At 45.5% G+C, this 22,348-nt stretch overlaps 1 protein-coding gene across 1 annotated transcript in view; it reads right to left on the bottom strand.

The window, feature by feature from the left end:
- Nucleotides 1-22,348, bottom strand: part of SACM1L (SAC1 like phosphatidylinositide phosphatase) — a 424,002-nt gene that overhangs the window by 217,686 nt on the left and 183,968 nt on the right. Inside the window, exon 8 of the mRNA XM_063922680.1 lies at nucleotides 11,317-11,418. Within this exon, the coding sequence (XP_063778750.1) occupies nucleotides 11,317-11,418 (102 nt within the window). The remainder of the gene's footprint in view (nucleotides 1-11,316; nucleotides 11,419-22,348) is intronic.

Below are 22,348 nucleotides of genomic sequence, written 5' to 3'. Positions count from 1 at the left end.
TTGAAGAGCTTTTGGAATAAGAGGAAGTGGAGGGAACACATACACTGAAGTTAACTCCCACGGTGTTACTAGTGCGTCCACAGACATTGCCTGTGGGTCCCTCGACATGGCCTCCGCAGCTTCTTGTTGAGGCGGGAGGCCATCAGGTCTATGTGAGGAACCCCCAACCAACCGGTAACCTCCTCGAACACCTCCGGGTGGAGGCCCCACTCTCCTGGATCGAGATCGTGTCTGCTGAGGAAGTCTGCTTCCCAGTTGTCTACTCCCAGAATGAAGATTGCCGACATCGCTACAGCGTGCCTTTCTGCTCAGAGGAGGATACTTGACACCTCTGACATTGCAGCCCTGCTCTTCGTTCTGCCTTGTCGGTTTATGTAGGCCACTGTCGTCACTTTGTCCGACTGAACCTGAAAAGCCAGATCCTTTAGAAGGTGTGCTGCTTGAAGAAGGCCGTTGTATACGGCTCTTAGTTCCAGGATGTTTATCAGAAGAAGGGACTCCTGACTTGACCACCTTCCTTGGAAGGTCTCCCCTTGAGCGACTGCTCCCCAACCTTTTAGACTTGCATCCGTGGTTAGAAGGATCCAGTCCTGAAATCCGAACCTTCGGCCCTCCAGAAGGTGTGGTAGTTGTAGCCACCAGAGGAGCTAAATCCTGGCTTTCGGTGACAGACGTATCCTCTGGTGCATGTGTAGGTGAGATCCCGACCACTGGTCCAAGAGATCCAGCTGAAAGGATTGAGATTGAGCATGAAACCTTTCGTACTGCAGAGCCTCATAGAAGCAAACCATCTTCCTTAGAAGGCGAATGCACTGATGAACCGATATCCGGGCAGGCTTCAAGACATCCCAGACCATAGTTTGAATCACCAACGCTTTCTCCACTGGTAGAAACACCCTCTGCACCTCCGTGTCGAGGATCATCCCCAGGAAAGACAGCCTCCTTGTCGGCTCTAGATGAGACTTTGGAAGGTTCAGGATCCAACCGTGCTCCCTGAGCAAATGGGTCGTGAGAGCAATGGATCTTAACAACTTCTCCCTGGACGATGCCTTGATCAGCAGATGGTCCAGATATGGAATTATGCTCACCCACTGCTTGAGGAGAACCAGTATCTTGAAATCCATCGGTGCCATGAAGAGACTGAATGGCAGTGCCTGAAACTGATAGTGCTCGCCTAACAGTACAAACCAGAAATAGGCCTGATGCGGCGACCAAATGGGAATGTGGAGGTACGCATCCTTGATGTCCAGGGACACCAGGAACTCCCCCGTCAGTCCTGAGATGACTGCTCTCAGAGACTCCATCTTGCATTTGAAGTCCCTGAGATAAGGGTACAAAGATTTCAAGTTCAGAATTGGCCTTACCGAACCATCCGGCTTCGGTACCACAAAGAGGTTTGAATAGTAAATTTTGTTCAACTGATGAGGTGGAACTGGAACAATGACCTCGGACACTACCAATTTCCGGATAGCATCCAGTAGAATAGCTCTGTCTGCTGGCAAGCCTGATTTGAAGAAACGGTGAGTTGGGAGAGTTTGAAACTCCAGCCTGTACCCCCGGGACACAATATCCTGTATCCAGGGGTCCAGTACAGATGACACCCAGAGGTTGCTGAAATGCCGGAGTCTCGCTCCCACCTGACCTACCTCCAGGCTGTGTGGTCCACCGTCATGCTGAGGACTTTGAGGTACCAGAAGCAGGCTTCTGGTCCCGGGAACCGGCGGGAGCAGGTTTTTTGGATTTGGCACGACCACCTCTAAAGAAGGTGTGAGAGGGCTTGTTCTTTCTAGGCCTAGCAGGCCATAAGGACTGTGACGTGTTGGGAGTAAAAGGCTTCTTTGTAGCCGGTGCAGCTGAGGGGAGAAAAGGAGACTTACCCGCGGTAGCCATGACAATCCACGCATCCAGCGCCTCCCCAAACAGAGCCTGACCTGTATAGGGAAGGCTCTCCACACTTTTCCTGGATTCCGCGTCAGCAGACCATTGGCGCAGCCAGATACCCCTGCGAGCCGAGAGACATGGAGGAGTTCCCCGCAGCCATGGAACGCAGATCATTCATGGATTCTACCAGGAATCCTGCAGTATCCTGTATGTTACGTAAAAACAAATCAACGTCACCTTTATCCATCCTAGTCAAGTCCTCCTGCAGAGTGATTGACCACTTTGTTATAGCTTTAGAAATCCATGCACAGGCAATAGTAGGCCACAGTATAGCCCCTGAAGCCGTGTAAATGGATCTGAGCGTAGCATCCACCTTGCGATCAGTCGTGTCCTTCAACGCGGTAGATCCCGGGACTGGTATGACCACCTGTTTTGACAGCCTGGAGACAGAGGCGTTAACTATAGGCGGGGACTCCAATTTTTTTCTATTGTCTTCCAGGAAGTGAAAAGCAACCAGAACCCTTTTAGGGATCTGGAATTTATTCTCCGGGTTTTCCCAGGCTTTTTCAAATATAGTATTTAATTCCTTAGATGCCAGGAAGGTGAGAGGGGCTTTCTTATGGTCTGTGAAAAAAGCCTCCTCAACCTGCTCAGGTGGTGTGTCAGAAATATGTAACACATCCCGCATGGCCTCAATTATCAACTGCACCCCCTTAACAAGTGATGCCCTCGACACATCCCCTTCACCATCTACTGTGTCAGAATCGGTATCAGTGTCATCCTGCATGATTTGGGCAAGAGCCCGTTTGCGAGAATGCACCCGCAGGGGGCCCCGAGGGAGCAGTATCGGACCATACTGCTATAGAAGACTGCAATACCCGAGTTGCATGCTCAGTCCTTGCAACCCTTTTAGAAATCTGAGAAATAGCCCCCCTAAGAGAGACTAACCACTCCGGTTCTCTAGCTGGGATCTGCGCTACAACAGTGCAATCCTGATTACATGGGATGGGATCTTCTGGAGAAGATAAATCCTCTGCAGCATATGAGAGAGTCTCTAAACATGTTTGCTTGTACACCCCACATACACACAGGGTACAGGGCAGACAGAGTTTCCTCCCCAAGAATGGCAGAGAGACACAGAGATTGGAGCCAACCCACACACAGCGCTATATAGGTATAGGGAGACCTTAACCAGCGCTGACTGTGTCCCTTAATAGGTGACACAGCCTTTATACAGCCTCCCCTCCCTTCTACAACCCCCTGGTACTGTACAGATAGCTGGAGGTGCTCTGGAGGGACCTGTGCATCCACTGGCAGTGAGCTGCAGGCAGGGAAATGGCACTGAACGCTGCTGGGTCCGCTCTGAGGAGAAGCTCCGCCCCCCTCAATGGCGCTGTCTTCCCGCTCTTCCAAGATTATACTGGCCTGAGGATTTTGTGCTGGCTGAGATCCGCAGACCCCGACAAGCTTTTTGGTCAGTGTAGGGTTAAGGCGCCGGCTCAGGGCGCCCCTCACAGCGCCGCACTTAAGTACCACTGAGCCTCCCGGAGCGCAGTTAGTACTGCGCTCCTACCCTGTAGCCGCCATCTTCACACCGGCCCCCCGCTTGCTAGGGGGGTCGGTGACTCACTCGCTACAAACTTAAGCTCTGCAAGGGGATGGCGGCATGCTGCTGGGGTGAGCGCTCACCTGCGGCGGAGAGCGATCTATCCCCTCTGGAGCTCAGTGTCCAGTCAGCGGAGACAGTGGCTCAGACCCCGCAGGGCGGACACTGCTCCCCCCCCTCAGTCCCTCGATGCAGGGAGGCTGTTGCCAGCAGCCTCCCTGTAAAATAAAAACTCTAAAATAAACTTTTACTAAGAAAGCTGTGTAGAGCTCCCCTAGCTGTGACCGGCTCCTTCGGGCACATTTTCTAAACAGAGTCTGGTAGGAGGGGCATAGAGGGAGGAGCCAGCCCACACTGTTAAACTCTTAAAGTAACAATGGCTCCTGGTGGACCAGTCTATACCCCCATGGTACTAATATGGACCCCAGCATCCTCTAGGACGTAAGAGAAATGTGTATTTACAAATGTTCACACTGCTTGTTAAATTCCTTAATAAAAAATGTATTATAGTTATCTTAGTTGTTACTGGTAGCACCCCTGTCAAAATATTGTACTCCATTGCTCAGTATAGATATCTACTGTATGATAATATGTAATTTTTGCCACTTCAAAAATAAGTACAGAAGATCAGCCATTCCTGTTTTATCTTTATACTGTATTTACTAATGGGGCACATATTACATTTTATTTAACAGTAGAAGGCCCGGGTGTAGTATGAGTGGCCGGCGATCGGGATCTAGGTGCCCAGCATACTGGCGCCGGGATCCCGACTGTTGGCATGCCGGCAAGCGCAAATGAGCCCCTTGCGGGCTTGTTACGCGCACCACGCTATTTAGAATAGTTGTCGGTATGGCAGGTGGCAGGATTCCGGCGCCGGTATACTGAGCGCCAGGATCCCAACAGCCGGCATACTGAATACCACACGAAGGCACTTATTTTGTTTAATAATAATTCTGATAACCACCAGCCGACGGTAGCAGGAAGTAGCATTAAACTGCAAGTCAAGAGTTCTGTGGCAATAGTTTTGTGACCTAGCGATTCAGAAATTACAGTGCCCAGTTTGTCAAGACTTATGTGGAAAGGACCCCAGATCTTGGTTTTTAGGATTCATAACATACGTTCATATTTGGGGTCTTGTGCCTCGATCATTAACTACTTTATGAGATTATCAGTATTTATAAGAGAAGTATAGTGTAGAATAAATCAGTTTTGATGCAAGTTTTGGGTGGACAATAGAATAAAAAAATAAGTTTACACTCACCGGTAAATCTATTTCTCGTAGTCTGTAGTGGATGCTGGGGACTCCGTAAGGACCATGGGGAATAGATGGGCTCCGCAGGAGGCTGGGCACTTTAAGAAAGATTTAGTACTATCTGGTGTGCACTGGCTCCTCCCTCTATGCCCCTCCTCCAGACCTCAGTTAAGGAAACTGTGCCCGGAAGAGCTGACATTATAAGGAAAGGATTTTGGAATCCAGGGTAAGACTCATACCAGCCACGCCGTATAACTTGTGATAAACTTACCCAGTTAACAGTATGAACAAACAGAGCATCAACAATGGATGCCCACATAACATAACCCTTTATTAAGCAATAACTATGTACACGTATTGCAGAAAGTCCGCACTTTGGACGGGCGCCCAGCATCCACTACGGACTACGAGAAATAGAATTACCGGTGAGTAAAATCTTATTTTCTCGAACGTCCTAGTGGATGCTGGGGACTCCGTAAGGACCATGGGGATTATACCAAAGCTCCCAAACGGGCGGGAGAGTGCGGATGACTCTGCAGCACCGAATGGGCAAACACAAGGTCCTCCTCAGCCAGGGTATCAAACTTGTAGAACTTAGCAAATGTGTTTGTACCCGACCAAGTAGCTGCTCGGCAAAGCTGTAATGCCGAGACCCCTCGGGCAGCCGCCCAAGAAGAGCCCACTTTCCTTGTGGAATGGGCTTTCACTGATTTTGGATGCGGCAAACCAGCCGCAGATTGATAGATATTTGGGGGTTGGGGGCTGCGCTAATACCACTTTGTTTATAAAGTAACAGCTGGGAGAAAAGGGGGTTTTCCACTCCCCCTATCTGTAAATAGTGTGTAAAGAAAAAGGAGATCCCCCGCGCTTACTCTATACAAAGTTCAGGCACACATAATTTTGATAAAATATTTTTTTGTTTTATTGTAAATGGTTCATAGGGTTTTCAAAATAAAAGGTTTTTTTTAAAAACTTTTATTTTGAAAACCATATGAACCATTTACAATAAAACAAAAAATTATTTTAACAAAATTATGTGTGCCTGAACTTTGTATAGAGTAAGCGCGGGGGATCTCCTTTCTCTTTACACACTAGCCGCAGAATGAGCCTGCTGAATCGTGCTACAGATCCAGCGAGCAATGGTTTGCTTTGAAGCAGGAGCACCCAGCTTGTTGGATGCATACAGGATAAACAGCGAGTCAGTCTTCCTGACTCCAGCCGTCCTGGCTACATAGATCTTCAAAGCCCTGACTACATCAAGCAACTTGGAATCCTCCAAGTCACGAGTAGCCGCAGGCTCCACAATAGGTTGGTTCAAATGAAAAGATGACACCACCTTCGGCAGAAATTGCGGACGAGTCCGTAATTCTGCCCTGTCCATATGGAAAACCAGATAGGGGCTTTTACATGACAAAGCCGCCAATTCTGACACACGCCTAGCCGAAGCTAAGGCCAATAGCATGACCACCTTCCATGTGAGATACTTTAGCTCCACGGTCTTAAGTGGCTCAAACCAGTGGGATTTCAGGAAACCCAACACCACGTTGAGATCCCAAGGTGCCACTGGTGGCACAAAAGGGGGTTGAATATGCAGCACTCCCTTAACAAACGTCTGAACTTCAGGAAGAGAAGCCAGTTCCTTTTGAAAGAAAATGGATAGGGCCGAAATATGGACCTTTATGGACCCCAACTTCAGGCCCATAGTCACTCCAGACTGTAGGAAGTGCAGGAACCGGCCCAGCTGGAATTCCTCTGTAGGGGCCTTCCTGGCCTCACACCAGGCAACATATTTTCGCCATATACGGTGATAGTGTCTTGCTGTCCCGTCCTTCCTAGCCTTTATCAGCGTAGGAATAACTTCCTCCGGAATGCCTTTTTCCGCTAGGATCCTGCATTCAACCGCCATGCCGTCAAACGCAGCCGCGGTAAGTCTTGGAACAGACAGGGCCCCTGTTGCAACAGGTCCTGTCTGAGAGGCAGAGGCCATGGGTCCTCTGTGAGCATTTCTTGCAGTTCCGGGTACCAAGTGCTTCTTGGCCAATCCGATACAATGAGTATTGTTCTCACTCCTCTTTTTCTTACGATTCTCAGCACCTTGGGTATGAGAGGAAGAGGAGGAAACACATAGACCGACTGGAACACCCACGGTGTTACCAGTGCATCCACAGCTATCGCCTGAGGGTCTCTTGACCTGGCGCAATACCTTTGTAGCTTTTTGTTGAGACGGGACGCCATCATGTCTACCTGTGGCAGTTCCCATCGATTTGTAATCTGAGTGAAGACTTCGTGATGAAGTCCCCACTCTCCCGGGTGGAGGTCGTGCCTGCTGAGGAAGTCTGCTTCCCAGTTGTCCACTCCCGGAATGAACACTGCTGACAGTGCTTGCACGTGATTCTCCGCCCAACGAAGAATCCTAGTCGCTTCCGCCATCGATACTCTGCTTCTTGTGCCGCCCTGGCGGTTTACATGAGCCACTGTGGTGATGTTGTCTGACTGAATCAGCACCGGTTGGTTGCGAAGCAGAGGCTCCGATTGACTCAGGGCGTTGTATATGGCACTAAGTTCCAGGATATTTATGTGCAGACAAGCCTCCTGACTTGACCACAACCCTTGGAAGTTTCTTCCCTGAGTGACTGCCCCCCACTCTCGGAGGCTCGCATCCGTGGTCACCAGGACCCAGTCCTGTATGCCGAACCTGCGGCCCTCGAGAAGGTGAGCACTCTGTAGCCACCACAGAAGAGACACCCTGGCCCTCGGGGACAGGGTGATCAGCCGATGCATCTGAAGATGCGATCCGGACCACTTGTCCAACAGATCCCACTGAAAGATCCTCGGATGGAACCTGCCGAAGGGAATGGCTTCGTATGATGCCACCATCTTTCCCAGGACTCGCGCGCAGCGATGCACCGACACCTGTTTCGGTTTTAAGAGGTCTCTGACTAGAGTCACGAGCTCTTGAGCCTTCTCCGCCGGGAGAAACACCTTCTTCTGGTCTGTGTCCAGAATCATGCCCAGAAAAGGCAGACGCGTTGTAGGAATCAGCTGCGACTTTGGGATATTCAGAATCCAGCCGTGCTGTTGCAACACTTCCTGAGAGTGTGCTACGCTGATCAGCAACTGCTCTCTGGACCTCGCCTTTATGAGGAGATCGTCCAAGTATGGGATAATTGTGACTCCTTGCTTTCGAAGGAGCACCATCATTTCTGCCATTACCTTGGTAAATATTCTCGGTGCCGTGGAGAGCCCAAACGGCAACGTCTGGAATTGGTAATGACAGTCCTGTACCACAAATCTGAGGTACTCCTGATGAGGTGGATAAATGGGGACATGCAAGTAAGCATCCTTGATGTCCAGAGACACCATAAAATCCCCCTCTTCCAGGCTTGCAATGACCGCTCTGAGCGATTCCATTTTGAACTTGAATCTTTTCAGATAAATGTTCAGAGACTTTAAATTCAATATGGGTCTGACCGAATCGTCCGGTTTCAGTACCACAAACATTGTGGAATAGTATCCCCTTCCTTGTTAAAGGAGGGGAACCTTTACCACCACCTGCTGGAGATATAACTTGTGAATTGCCGCTAACACTACTTCCCGTTCCATGGGGGAAGCTGACAGGGCCGATTTGAGGTAACGGTGAGGGGGCATCACTTCGAATTCCAGCTTGTATCCCTGAGACACAATCTGGTGGCTGAAATTTCGGAGACGCGCCCCCACCGCTCCTGGCTCCTGTGGAGCCCCAGCGTCATGCGATGGATTTAGTGGAAGCCGGGGAGGACTTCTGTTCCTGGGAACTAGCTGTATGGTGCAGCTTCTTTCCTCTACCCCTGCCTCTGGCAAGAAAGGACGCACCTCTGACCTTCTTGCTTCTTTGTGATCGAAAGGACTGCATTTGGTAATACGGTGCTTTCTTAGGCTGTGAGGGAATATATGGCAAAAAATTTGACTTCCCAGCCGTAGCTGTGGAAACTAGGTCCGAGAGGCCGTCCCCAAACAATTCCTCACCCTTGTAAGGTAAAACCTCCATGTGCTTTTTGGAGTCGGCATCACCTGTCCATTGCCGAGTCCACAGGACCCTTCTGGCAGAAATTGACATTGCATTTATTCTAGAGCCCAGTAGGCAAATGTCCCTCTGGGCATCCCTCATATATAGGACAGCGTCTTTTATAGGCCCCAGGGTCAGTAAAATGGTATCCTTGTCTAAGGTATCCATTTCCTCAGACAGATTATCTGTCCATGCTGCTACAGCACTACACATCCAGGCCGACGCAATTGCCGGCCTCAGTAGAGTACCTGAATGTGTATAAACAGACTTCCGGATTCTTTCCTGCTTCCTATCTTCCTATCCTGTGACGGCAGGGCCACCTTCTTAGATAAGCGTGTCAGAGCTTTATCTACCCTAGGGGAGGATTCCCAGCGCACCCTGTCCGTTGGCGGGAAAGGGTACGCCATAAGTAACCTTTTGGAAATCAGCACTTTGCTATCGGGGGAATCCCACGCTTTTTCACATACTTCATTTAACTCATGTGAAGGGGGAAAAGTCACCTCTTGCTTTTTCTCCCCATACATATAAACCCTCTGGTCAGGGACAGGGTTTACCTCTGATATGTGCAAAACATCCTTCATTGCTATAATCATGTAGCGGATGGCTTTAGCCATTTTAGGCTGCAATTTTGCATCATCCTCATCGACACTGGAGTCAGAATCCGTGTCGATATCTGTGTCAACAATTTTGGATAGTGGGCGCTTCTGAGACCCTGCCTCTGCGCTGTAGGATTAGGCATGGGCTGAGACCCCGACTGTCCCAAGGCATCAGCTTTATCCAACCTTTTATGCAAGGAGTTTACATTATCATTTAACACCTTCCACATATCCATCCATTCAGGTGTCGGCGCCGTCGGCGGAGACACGTCATTCATCTGCACTTGCTCTGCCTCCACATAGCCCTCTTCGTCAAACATGTCGACACACGCGTACCGACACACCACACACACAGGGGATGATCTATATGAGGACAGGACCCCCACAAGGCCTTTTGGAGAGACAGACAGAGAGAATGCCAGCACACACCCCAGCGCTATATGACCCAGGAATCACACAGTAACTTATGCTGCTTTCACATCACAAATGCCGGATCCTACCCGGTATGAGAAACGTGTACTTACCGGGTGGGATCCGGCATTTGCGCTCCGTTGCTGGCTTTCCGACCCGGCAATATACCGGGTCGGTTGCCATAGCAGCAAAGGGCGCAGCAGCAGCAGGGGCGGGGGTGGAGGCGGCGCCGGGAGATGAGCTCATCTCCTGCGCCGCCTCTGCCTATACTGTGAATGGGAGCCGTGTCGCATCGGAACGGCTCCCATTCACACTGCGCCTGACCCGGTAATCAACCCGGTAATGACCCTTCTTTTTTACCGGGTTGAATTACCGGGTCAGACAGCCCGCTAATTCACCAAAGGACCTTTCACATCGCACACGGACCCGTTTCGACACGGCAATATGCTGTGTCGATACCGGGTTTTTAGTGCGATGTGAAAGGGGTATTAGTGTTTACCCAGTAGCTGCTGTATATATGATTAATGCACTAAATTTATGTGCCCCCCCTCTCTTTTTACCCTTTCTACCGTGAGTCTGCAGGGGAGAGCCTGGGGAGCTTCCTCTCAGCGGAGCTGTGAAGAGAAATGGCGCTGGTGAGTGCTGAGGAAGAAGGCCCCGCCACCTCAGCGGCGGGCTTCTGTCCTGCGATTTTGTGTGAAATTAATGGCGGGGGCTCATGCATATATACAGTGTCCAACTGTATATATGCTGCTTTTGCCAGGAGGTACTTAATTGCTGCCCAGGGCGCCCCCCCTGCGCCCTACAGTGACCGGAGTGTGTGGGTTAGTGTGGGCGCAATGGCGCACAGCTGCAGTGCTGTGCGCTACCTCATACGAAGACAGGAGTCTTCTGCCACCGATTTTGACGTCTTCTTACTTCAACCCGCCGGCTTCTGTCTTCTGGCTCTGCGAGGGGGACGGCGGCTCGGCTCCGGGAACGGACGACCAAGGTTAGGTTCCTGTGTTCGATCCCTCTGGAGCTAATGGTGTCCAGTAGCCTAAGAAGCGCAACCTAGCCGCAGTTAGTAGGTTTGCTTCTCTCCCCTCAATCCCACGTAGCAGAGAGTCTGTTGCCAGCAGAAACTCTCTGAAAAGAAAAAAAACCTAACAAAAATACTTTCTTATTAGCAAGCTCAGGAGAGCTCACTAAAATGCACCCAGCTCTGTCCGGGCACAGATTCTAACTGAGGTCTGGAGGAGGGGCATAGAGGGAGGAGCCAGTGCACACCAGTAGTACTAAATCTTTCTTAGAGTGCCCAGTCTCCTGTGGAGCCCGTCTATTCCCCATGGTCCTTACGGAGTCCCCAGCATCCACTAGGAAGTTAGAGAAAAATAAATGAGTCACAAACAGATAACTGGCAGCAAAGGGACTACGAATTAATTAGGATGGGGGCTGTACAACTTTACATTTGATATGTATGCTGCATATTGTAGCTCAGACTATGTATATAATTTTGCTTTGAAAGAGCATGAATTTACTATACCTCTAACATAGTATCGTACACCTGCTCGGAAACAGCTTCTTCTAGAGACAAGAATCCAATCAAAATATTTTCCATTAACAGAACAGGAATGTATAGCAATAACTGGAAATAAAGTTAAGGAAAACAATATCTTAAATAACACTTTCACCTGTGCAAATACACTTAGGGCAGAATTAGCCCCCTTAAGCCTGAAGCTATTCAATTCCAGACCCTTTTTAACATCCGTTAACACAGAATCCGTGAAAAGTTAACAGAACCGCGACACCAGTTAACTCCCTAGTTAACGTTGTTTTTTCTTCGCAACAGAGATGTAAAAAAATAAATCCCTGATAAGTGCTGCCTGCGGATTCACTTCAGAACTAATTGAATAGCCCTGGGGGATCACCCCTCTTATTAACACTCATGAGATTTTTAAATTATCTCTCTACTTTGACAATAACATCCATAACCGGTCACCATAAAAAAAAACATTCACAAAGCAGAGTGGAGCTTCAGGTGCCTCGCTCATCCTGTATTCGATGTTTTTATAACAGTTACAGGACAGCAGAAGACTCCTTGGGGTATATGCAATTCCGGGCGAATTGCGGCACTTTTTCGCCCGTTTTTAAATTCGACACAATTCGACCGTCGAATTCCGGCCGGCGGGTGCCGGAATTCGACATATTCAATAAAAAACGGATTCGACAGTCCCGCTGTCGAAAAACGGACCAATTGACGGATTTTCAATCGACTTTTCAGACTGTACAAAAAACGGTAAAAAACCCGAAAAAAAATTGCGTGGGGTCCCCCCCTCCTAAGCATAACCAGCCTCTGGCTCTTTGAGCCGGTCCTGGTTGCAAAAATACGGGGGGGGGGGGGGGGAAATGACAGGGGATCCCCCGTATTTTAACAACCAGCACCGGGCTCTGCGCCTGGTCCTGGTGCAAAAAATACGGGGGACAAAAAGAGTAGGGTTCCCCCGTATTTTTTGTACCAGCACCCACTCCTCCAGGGTACCCCGGCCAGGGGTGACTAGTTGGGTATTTAATGCCACGGCCGCAGGGAGCGGTATAAAAGTGTCCCCCGGCTGTGGCATTATCTGTCCAGCTAGTGGAGCCCGGTGCTGGTACAAAAAATACGGGGTACCCTACTCTTTTTGTCCCCCGTATTTTTGGCACCAGGACCGGACGCAGAGCCCGATGCTGGTTCTAAAAATACGGGGGATCCCCTGTCATTTCCCCCCCCATATTTTTACAACCAGGACCGGCTCAAATAGCCCGAGGCTGGTTATGCTTAGGAGGGGGGACCCCACGCATTTTTTTTTCAGGTTTTTAACCCATTCCATAAAAAAATATATATATATTTTTTAAATATATATATATATATATATATAAATAATACTTGTGCCTCCTAAATAGACAAACCAAGTACCTAATCCCTTCTAATATCAATAAATATGCTATTAGCAAGTGAGGCGGATTGAAAATGACGAATTTACTGTCGAAAAGCACTGTTGTCGAATTTACATTCTTCAATTGCATTTGTACCATTGCAGAAATGTCGAATTTGTCAAATGTTGAATTTCAAAAAGTCGAATTTGAAAAGTCCGTTTTTTTGACGAAAAGTACTGTATTGCATTGTTGAATTTTTTTGGGGGGCGAAAAAGTCCAGTTTTTCTACATTTTTGGGAATTCGACCGCAATTGCATATACCCCCTTATCTCCATATACTCGGGTTCCCTATATTTTCCACTAAGGGCACAATATCTAATGTTTTACCAAGATTGAAGATTTATATCTTGATAATTTTCTCGACAGCCTATATACATGCTTCTTCAGATAATATGCACATGCAGTGAATTTATTTACACCACTGAAAGCACACTCAACAGAAGACCGAATAGCATAGGCAGTGTGCACACAAATTACAATCAATGGTGTAACATATTGTTTCTGTTAAATTGAACCCCTTTTTTTCCTCAACCCAGAATGACATACTCCAACAAAAACAACTGGTTTACATTTGTGATGTTTTTTCAAGATAATGGCGAGTGGTGATGAATAGGACGATAACACAGTTTCAGTTAATACTATTTATAGAAATATTGAAGGTCTCCGGATACCTTCGCTATAAATGTTCATTAACTTATGATAAGTTGCAATTTTAGCAGAGATATGCCACAATATAACCTGGTGGACTTATTTGTATCTCTACATTTTAAAACTATGAATTAAAAGTTAATTTTTAACCATATACAGTATTAATCCATAAATCTATAAGTGTGCCCCGGAAAAGGCATTTAGTCCCCTTTCCTTTTGCATTTTACGCAAAAAACTCTCTCTTGTATAGTCTATTTGGACTAGTTATCTGGGAGCACCGCCAACTAAGAGCCAATATAAATTTGCATTTAATTACGGCCAGCATGTTGGTATATAACTAATTATTTGTCTCATTTTCTGAGAAATTAGGTCCAGTGCAGTTTCAAAGCCTCTCTTTCTGTACTATTTTTCACGGAGTTCTTTCTCAGTTTCAGAAACCAGCACGGACAAAACCAATTCAAATCACCTTATATTTATTTATTTCTCCTGGCGTGATGAGTTTCCAGTCTAAAGAAAGAATTACAAACCAAACGTAGGACGGACAATTTGGAGAGCATTTTCTCCACAATATCTGGATTATTAGACCCAGTATCTAATTGGGAGGACGACTGTCTAAAATTAAAACGCACCTTGCAAAGACAGATAAGAACCAACTGGGATCTCACCAGTTTGGGAAATTATACCTCGGGGTCTTCGACCCAAAGTCTTTCCCTCTTTTGGCATGTACTCGGATGCTCTCCAACAAGATTGGGAAAAAGCATTATTAAAATGTTCATATGATTTAATGCAAATATTGATTAAACATAATTTGATTTTGGAGGAATGTACTAAAGATATAGAGAACTTGGGGAAAAATTTATAACAATGGGAGCAAAACCCCACTTTTCAGAATAATTTCGAAAAAATCAAGAAAGATCTTGATAGTTATGGAGCAAAACATAATCGAACGTAAAAGGAACAAGTCTGCACGTGATAAAAGAGATTTCAGTACTGGCAACATTTTCAGGTGGACTAGACCAATTACGAATGAGAGACCTCCTGGTCAAACAACACCCTCATCCTCTGAAGCAGAACTCTCCAGTATAGAGGACCCTCCATCAGGAGAGCGCAGTATTGGTAATACTTATAGAATCAATCAGCAATTGTCCGCGCATTTTTTAGATCACAACTGGGGGACATACGGACACCCCGAAAGAGGAAGGGCAAAACTAGGCGCTCAAAGAAGAAGAGGAAGGGAAAAATGGGGGTCTCCCTCCCCAAATCGGTATCCATCCCGCAGGAATCGGTAACCAACCCAGAATCCACAAAGCTAAAGATTATCAACTTATCCAAACATTGCTTAACGGAGGATTATAGTAAAGTATTGGAAAAAGGACTAACTTTTTCACCCACTAAACATCTGAATATTTTTCAGTGGCAAACCAATCTGCAACTATTTGGTAGGAAACTACTACTGACCAAATTCTATGTGAAGTCTGATAACCAGCGGACTCCATCAGAGAGTACAAGCATGGTATCACAATCTATTTCCATACCTGACACAACACAACAACTATCACAATTGCAATTAGCTTTAACTCAGGAAAAGGAGGCTCTACAAATATTGGAGGAACTCTTGGGACCAGAATCAGGGATTAACAATAGCAGGCCACAATGTGAAAAAACATCAACTTTCTTCCCCAATGACAAGATTTGTCCGGAGGTTAAAATATTTATAAATATGGTGTCACAAGATCTAGACAAGCTATACAAGAAAGTCAGGCATCAACATTTTCCCAGTAATTTATCATACAGTGGAATGGCTGCACTTAAAGAGATCAAAACATGGCATGACATAGTAGTCAAACCGTCAGACAAAGGCGGAAATGTGATCATCTGGCCTAAAGAACAATACCTAAGGGAAGCACATCGCCAACTTAATATTATTATTTATTTATTAGCAGTTTCTTATATAGCGCAGCATATTCCGTTGCGCTTTATAATCAGGACAGTTACACAAAGAGCCTTTTTGACCCAACAAAGGGCTATTTATCCCAATATACGGGTCTGATTAATGGAGCCTATCAACAAGGCACCATCACTAAAGCGGAATACAAATACTTGGAGGTAACAAACCAGACGACACACACTTTCTATATGCTACCCAGTGCATAAAACATTTTATGCCCACCGGGTAGACCAATAGTGTCGGGCAATGGAGGCCTCCTAGAGAAGGCCAGTATCTTTTTGGACCTTCACCTTAGGGACTATGTGCTGCAACTACAAACCACATTTTAGTAAGTCTGGATGTGGAAGCACTGTATTCCAGTATAGACCACAATCAGGGAATACAAGCGGTTAGATACTTTGTGGATACAGGAGAAGCAGAGGACTTCCATAATTTCCTGCTCATGCTATTTAATGTGGTACTTCGGAGGAACTATTTCCTATTTGACAACCACTTCTACACCCAGGTAAGAGGGACAGCAATGGGGGCGGCATGTGCCCCCACATATGCGAACCTCTTCCTGGGTTGGTGGGAGAAGGAAGTAGTATTTCAGAACACCTTGGCCAACTTCAATAGGCATATCTGCCTTTGGACACGCTATATTGATGATATACTCGTCATCTGGGATGGCACCTCAGAGGAACTCTCAGAGTTCGTTGCAGTCCTGAATACAAATTATTTAAATCTTAAATTTACATACGAATGAAGCAGGGACAGCATATCCTTCTTAGATCTTAGAATGTATAGGGGCCTGCATGACCTCTTAGCAACAGAAATTTATCGTAAGAGCACGTCAACCAACACGTTCCTCCACCGTCAGAGCTTACACTTTCCTCCAACGATCCTCAATAAACCGAAAGAATAGTTTATAAGATTAAGAAGGAACTGCTCTGACGAGGAAGTTTTTCAAACAAGGAGTAAAGAGCTGAGTGAGAGACTCAAAGAACAGGGTTACAGCTCTAGAACAATCAAAAGAGCTAAGCAGGTTTTACACACCACTACAAGAGACTCTTTGGTGTTTCAGGACAAACCCAACAAACCGGCAGAAGATAAGATCAGAAATTGTGGGTGATTTTTGTGCCGAGTGGAGAACCATTAAATCAAGACCTTGGGACACACTTAACGACGCAGGTGGATATGAGCTGGCGTAGAGTTCCAAATTTAAAAGACCATTTGGTTAGCCATTTTGTTATGCAACCTCCCAAGGAACCTACAATTACGGGGCGTCTCCCATGCGGCCATTGCAAAATCTGCCAATATATCACCATGGTGAAAACCATAGAAGTCAGGTACAATGACACCATTAAAATCAAAGATTATATCAACTGTAGAAGTACTAATGTCATTTACTGCATAGAATGTGCCTGAAGCGATATATAGGGATGACAACCCGCATGCTCAAAGTACGTATACTGGAGCATCTAGGCTCAATCAGAAATGCGAGGACCGATCTGCAAAAGAATAAGTAGATTACAACGGTAGCTCAACATTTCCTGCAGATACATTCTAGATCCTTGGAGAGCTTCAGGGTCTTCGGCATGGTAGTTTAGGTATCAGAGGGGGATATATTACTAGAGCTCTACTTAGAAGGGAAAGTGAGTGGACATTCAGACTCAATACGGTTGCACATAGGGGTATGAATGAACACAAACTATAGCGTATTCCTATCTTAGCACGCTTTAAACTTCTCTTCAAAATCATGCATACAGCAATATGTAGGGTCTAGTCGGACACTTGTAGATTAATTTTCACATACAAACTTGACCATTTAACAACTCTCTTCCTGGTAAGAGCTATTATATGATTTACACAGGATAGAACAATAACTTAAGATAGAAACTCAATATTTTTCATACATAAAGAGTTGGAGAGAATAAAATTATGAAATTAGATACAAGTTATCTAAACAGTTCATTTTTACGTAAATCTTTCATATTATCTTGTCTATTAAGTTATATATACATTTTTTTTTATATTATTCCTTTAGGCTACAATAAGCATACACAATTTTCCTGCACACTTCAATTTAAGACATATCACAATTCATTCTCACAGTGACTTTTTTATACACTTACTTCAATATGGTCCAATGTTTATCCACATACACAGAATCACTTAGTTCAAATTCTTCTTTCTATTACATCAATAAGCACACACACCTTCCTCAGTTAGTTATCCCAGGGGAGGTTTCACCATATTATATAAAAAAAAAAATGTTATGCTCACACCTTCATCTATTTATTACAACGAGATTCAGCATCCCTACACACACTTACTATAACCGATGACAATAATAGAAACAATTGTTTTACACACACTACAATCCACTTTCACATATACAACATCTTAATTACTTTTATTAATTTTCTTCATCACAGATTTCAGGTTTAGTTTATTTTATTTTTGGTGTTTTTGCACAGTTTAACATAAACCAGAGCATGGAGACGCACAACACTCAGAGACGCACGACACTGACACTTCAGTTGTTCCCCTCGGATGCCTGCTATATTTACTCACATAGCTCACAAAAGGCTCACTCAATCTCAGTTTTTCACACAGAACCATTTTTATCATCACTTAATTGTAGACAACTTTTAGAAGTTCCTCTGTTCTGAATAAACCTAGAATATACGGTAAATTCTTCTTAGTACGATAGGCACTTTACATTCTCTCTGCCTGATTATTATTTTTACATTTATTTTTATCTTTATTACGGTCCAACAAGTACATAAACTTTCATATTTTATGTCAGACTCCATATTATTTTTATAATTTTCATAATTTTCACTGTTCACATATTTTATTTTTATTTTTCATTATTCATTACCGATCATAATCTTTAACTCTTACATTTCATCAGTCATTTTTATTCATGCAAAGAAATCTCACTACATATATTTATTTTTAGTTTCTAGCTACCAATTAGTATTATTATTCCCTAATACTATATATTTTTTTTTATATATTTTTTCATACAGGCACTATATATGTATATACATATTTTTTTTTTACCCATATGGATTAAGAGCTCTGCATTAGTAGTGACAAACTATCTTGTTATATTATTAATTTGCATCCACTGCTAATACAGTCAAAGTAATGTACTTTCCTCTAATTTATATACCCCTATATATTATTATATTGTTGTTCTCTATATACCATATATACCTCCAGATGGGTAGCAAAGTTCTGCTAACTATTAATGGATTGAGCGACTAATAAATGAATAGAGATAGGTGTTTGGCTGAGCCCTATGATTACAATGGGTTATTCAGACACTTCTGAAACCATTACCTACGACAATGCGGCCATTGACACGGAGGGATAAAATAATCCTCTCCAGTGTCTGTAATATAGAAGAATCTCATAGCAAAAATGGCGGCCGAAGTGTACCAGGCAACTGTGATCAAGCTGTGACAAGCGAAACGTACGTCACTTTGGGTTCGGGTCCGACTACCCCTCACCGGGTAACGGACGCCCCTCATCACTAGACTTCAGCATCCCGCCGAATATTAGAATCATGGTAACAGGCTAATTTAGCCAGCAAACTTATTATAAATACTGCTCTATGTTCCCTTTTACTTATCTCCTTTCAATAGGAACGGGCTCTCATTTCAGCAGCCGGGATACCCTGCACTGCATTACAGGCATCAAGGTTCCCTGTGCAGCAATAAAGAAAAAGCAGAAGCCAGCTCCTCTCTTCACTTTTCGAAGCAGAGTGGAGCTTCAGGTGCCTCTCTCATCCTGTATTCGATGTTTTTATAACAGATACAGGACAGCAGAAGACTCCTTATTTCCATATCCATACACTCTGGTTCCCTGTATTTTCCACTAAGGACACAATATGTAATGTTTTACCAAGATTGAAGATTTATACCTTGATAAGTTTTTCTTGACAGCCTATATAGAGATGTGTCCACTTACATCTTTGCTATATCCCACCATGTATGGCACAGTTTAACATGCCATAGACTCAGATATTTAGCCATGCCTTGTGATTTTTCTTAATTTGCTTATTTAATATGTTACTTTATACATATTCTATTATGGCAAACAACATTTTTTAAATTCATCCACTCACTACTCGTGAAAAACAGCTTAGCCGTGTTTTGCATGTTGTGCCAAATTTGTAAAAAAGCAAAGATGTAAGTGGACACATCTGCATATGCTTCTACAGATAATATGCACATGCAGTGAATTTGTTTACACCACTGAATGCACACTCAACAGAAGACTGAATATAATAGCATAGGCAGTGTGCATACAAATTACAATCAATGGTGTAACATATTGTTTCCGTTAAATTGAACCCCTTTTTTTCTCAACCCCTAATGACATACTTTGTATGACCTTTACACCCATGTAACAACAGTGATGTAAAGGTGTTACTCATATGATTAAATTTTGAAGCACCATCCTTAATTGTTTTCTTGCTGACCCATTGGAGACATTTATACAGTTGTTGATTAGCTATTATTTGCAGGATAGGCGATTGCCCACACAACTCACTGGTGGGTTTCCGCTTATGGGGTATATGCAATTGCGGTCGAATTCCCGAAAATGTCGAAAAACGGGACATTTTAGCAAAAAATAAATAAATCGACAATGCAATTCAGTACTTTCCGTCAAAAAAACGGACTTTCCAAATTCGACTTTTTGAAATTCGACATTTGTCAAATTCGACATTTCTGCAATGGTACAAATGCGGCAATTCGCCAAAAGTATATTCAATTGAAGTTTGGAAATTCGACAACAGTGCTTTTAGACAGTAAATTCGTCATTTTCAATCCGCCACACTTTGGTGGCGGAATCTAATAAAAAAATGTAAAACATGTTTTTTTTTGTGTTTTTTTTATTGGTAATAGCATATCTATTTATATTAGAAGGGATTAGGTACTTGGTTTGTCTATTTTGGAGGCACAAGTATTATTTATATATTTTTAAAAATATTATTATTTTATTTTTTTTAAATGGAATGGTAAAAATCAGAAAAAAAATTGCGTGGGGTCCCCCCTTCAAAGCATAACCAGCCTCGGGCTCTTCGAGCCGGTCCTGGTTCTAAAAATCCGGGGGGGGGGGGGGAATGACAGGGGATCCCCCGTATTTTTAAAACCAGCACCGGGCTCTGCGCCTGGTGCAAAAAATACGGGGGACAAAAACAGTAGGGGTCCCCCGTATTTTTTACAACAGCATCGGGCTCCACTAGCTGGACAGATAATGCCACAGCCGAGGGTCACTTTTATACAGCGCCCTGCGGCCGTGGCATTAAATATCCAACTAGTCACCCCTGGCCGGGGTACCCTGGGGGAGTGGGGACCCCTTCAATCAAGGGGTACCCCCCCAGCCACCCAAGGGCCAGGGGTGAAGCCCGAGGCTGTCCCCCCCATCCAAGGGCTGCGGATGGGGGGCTGATAGCCTTGAGAAAATTGAAAGAATATTGTTTTTTTTCAGTAGTACTATAAGTCCCAGCAAGCCTCCCCCGCAAGCTGGTACTTGGAGAACCACAAGTACCAGCATGCGGGAGAAAAACGGGCCCGCTGGTACCTGTAGTTCTACTGGGGAAAAAATACCCAAATAAAAACAGGACACGCACACCTTGAAAGTACAACTTTATTACATACATGTCGACACACACATACTTACCTATGTTGACACGACGTTCGGTCCACTTGTCCAAGTAGAATCCACGTGTACCTGTGAATAAAATTATACTCACCTGATCCAGTGTCCAGATTATAATCCACGTACTTGGCAACAACAAAAAAAACGAACACCCGGACCAAACGGACTGAAAGGGGTCCAATGTTTACACATGGGACCACTTTCCACGAATGCCGGGACCCCACGTGACTGCTGTCACAGAAAGGTCCCTTCAGCCAATCAGGAAGCGCTACTTCGTGGCACTCTCCTGATTGGCTGTATGCGCGTCTGCTGGCAGACAGCGCATCGCACAGCTCCCTCCATTAGTTTCAATGGTGGGAACTTTGCGGTCAGCGGTGGGGTTACCCGCGGTCAGCCGCTGACCGCGGGTGACCTCACCGCTGACCGCAAAGTTCCCACCATTGAATATAATGGAGAGGCTTTGCGATGCGCTGTCTGACAGCTCAGACGCGCATAGCCAATCAGCAGAGTGCCAGGACGTTGCGCTCGCTGATTGGCTGAAGGGACATTTCTGTGACAGCAGTCACGGGGGGGTCTCTGCATTCAGGGAAAGGGGTCCCATGTGTAAACATGGGACCCCTTTCAGTCCGTTTGGTCCGGGTGTTCGTTTTTTTTTTTTTTTTGCCAAGTACGTGGATTATAATCTGGACACTGGATCAGGTGAGTATAATTTTATTCACAGGTACACGTGGATTCTACTTGGACAAGTGGACAGAGGTCGGCGTGTGAACATAGGTAAGTATGTGTGTGTCGACATGTGTGATATAAAGTTGCACTTTCAAGGTGTGCGTGTCCTGTTTTTATTTGGGTATTTTTTTCCCAGTAGAACTACAAGGTACCAGCGGGCCCGTTTTTCTCCCGCATGCTGGTACTTGTGGTTCTCCAAGTACCAGCTTGCGGGGGAGGCTTGCTGGGACTTGTAGTACTACTGGAAAAAACAATATTCTTTAAATTTTCTCAAGGCTATCAGCCCCCCATCAGCAGCCCTTGGATGGGGGGGGGGGGGGGGGGGGCGACAGCCTCGGGCTTCACCCCTGGCCCTTGGGTGGCTGGGGGGGGGACCCCTTGATTGAAGGGGTCCCCACTCCTCCAGGGTACCCCGGCCAGGGGTGACTAGTTGGATATTTAATGCCACGGCCGCAGGGCGCTGTATAAAAGTGACCCCCGGCTGTGGCATTATCTGTCCAGCTAGTGGAGCCTGATGCTGGTATAAAAAATACGGGGGACCCCTACTCTTTGTCCCCCGTATTTTTTGCACCAGCACCAGGCGCAGAGCTCTGTGCTGGTTTTAAAAATACGGGGGATC

Source organism: Pseudophryne corroboree, chromosome 5, assembly GCF_028390025.1.
Source record: "Pseudophryne corroboree isolate aPseCor3 chromosome 5, aPseCor3.hap2, whole genome shotgun sequence".
Lineage (NCBI taxonomy): Eukaryota > Metazoa > Chordata > Amphibia > Anura > Myobatrachidae > Pseudophryne > Pseudophryne corroboree.
Note: the sequence above shows the minus strand (reverse complement) of the source record. Positions and strands in the feature narration are given on the sequence as shown.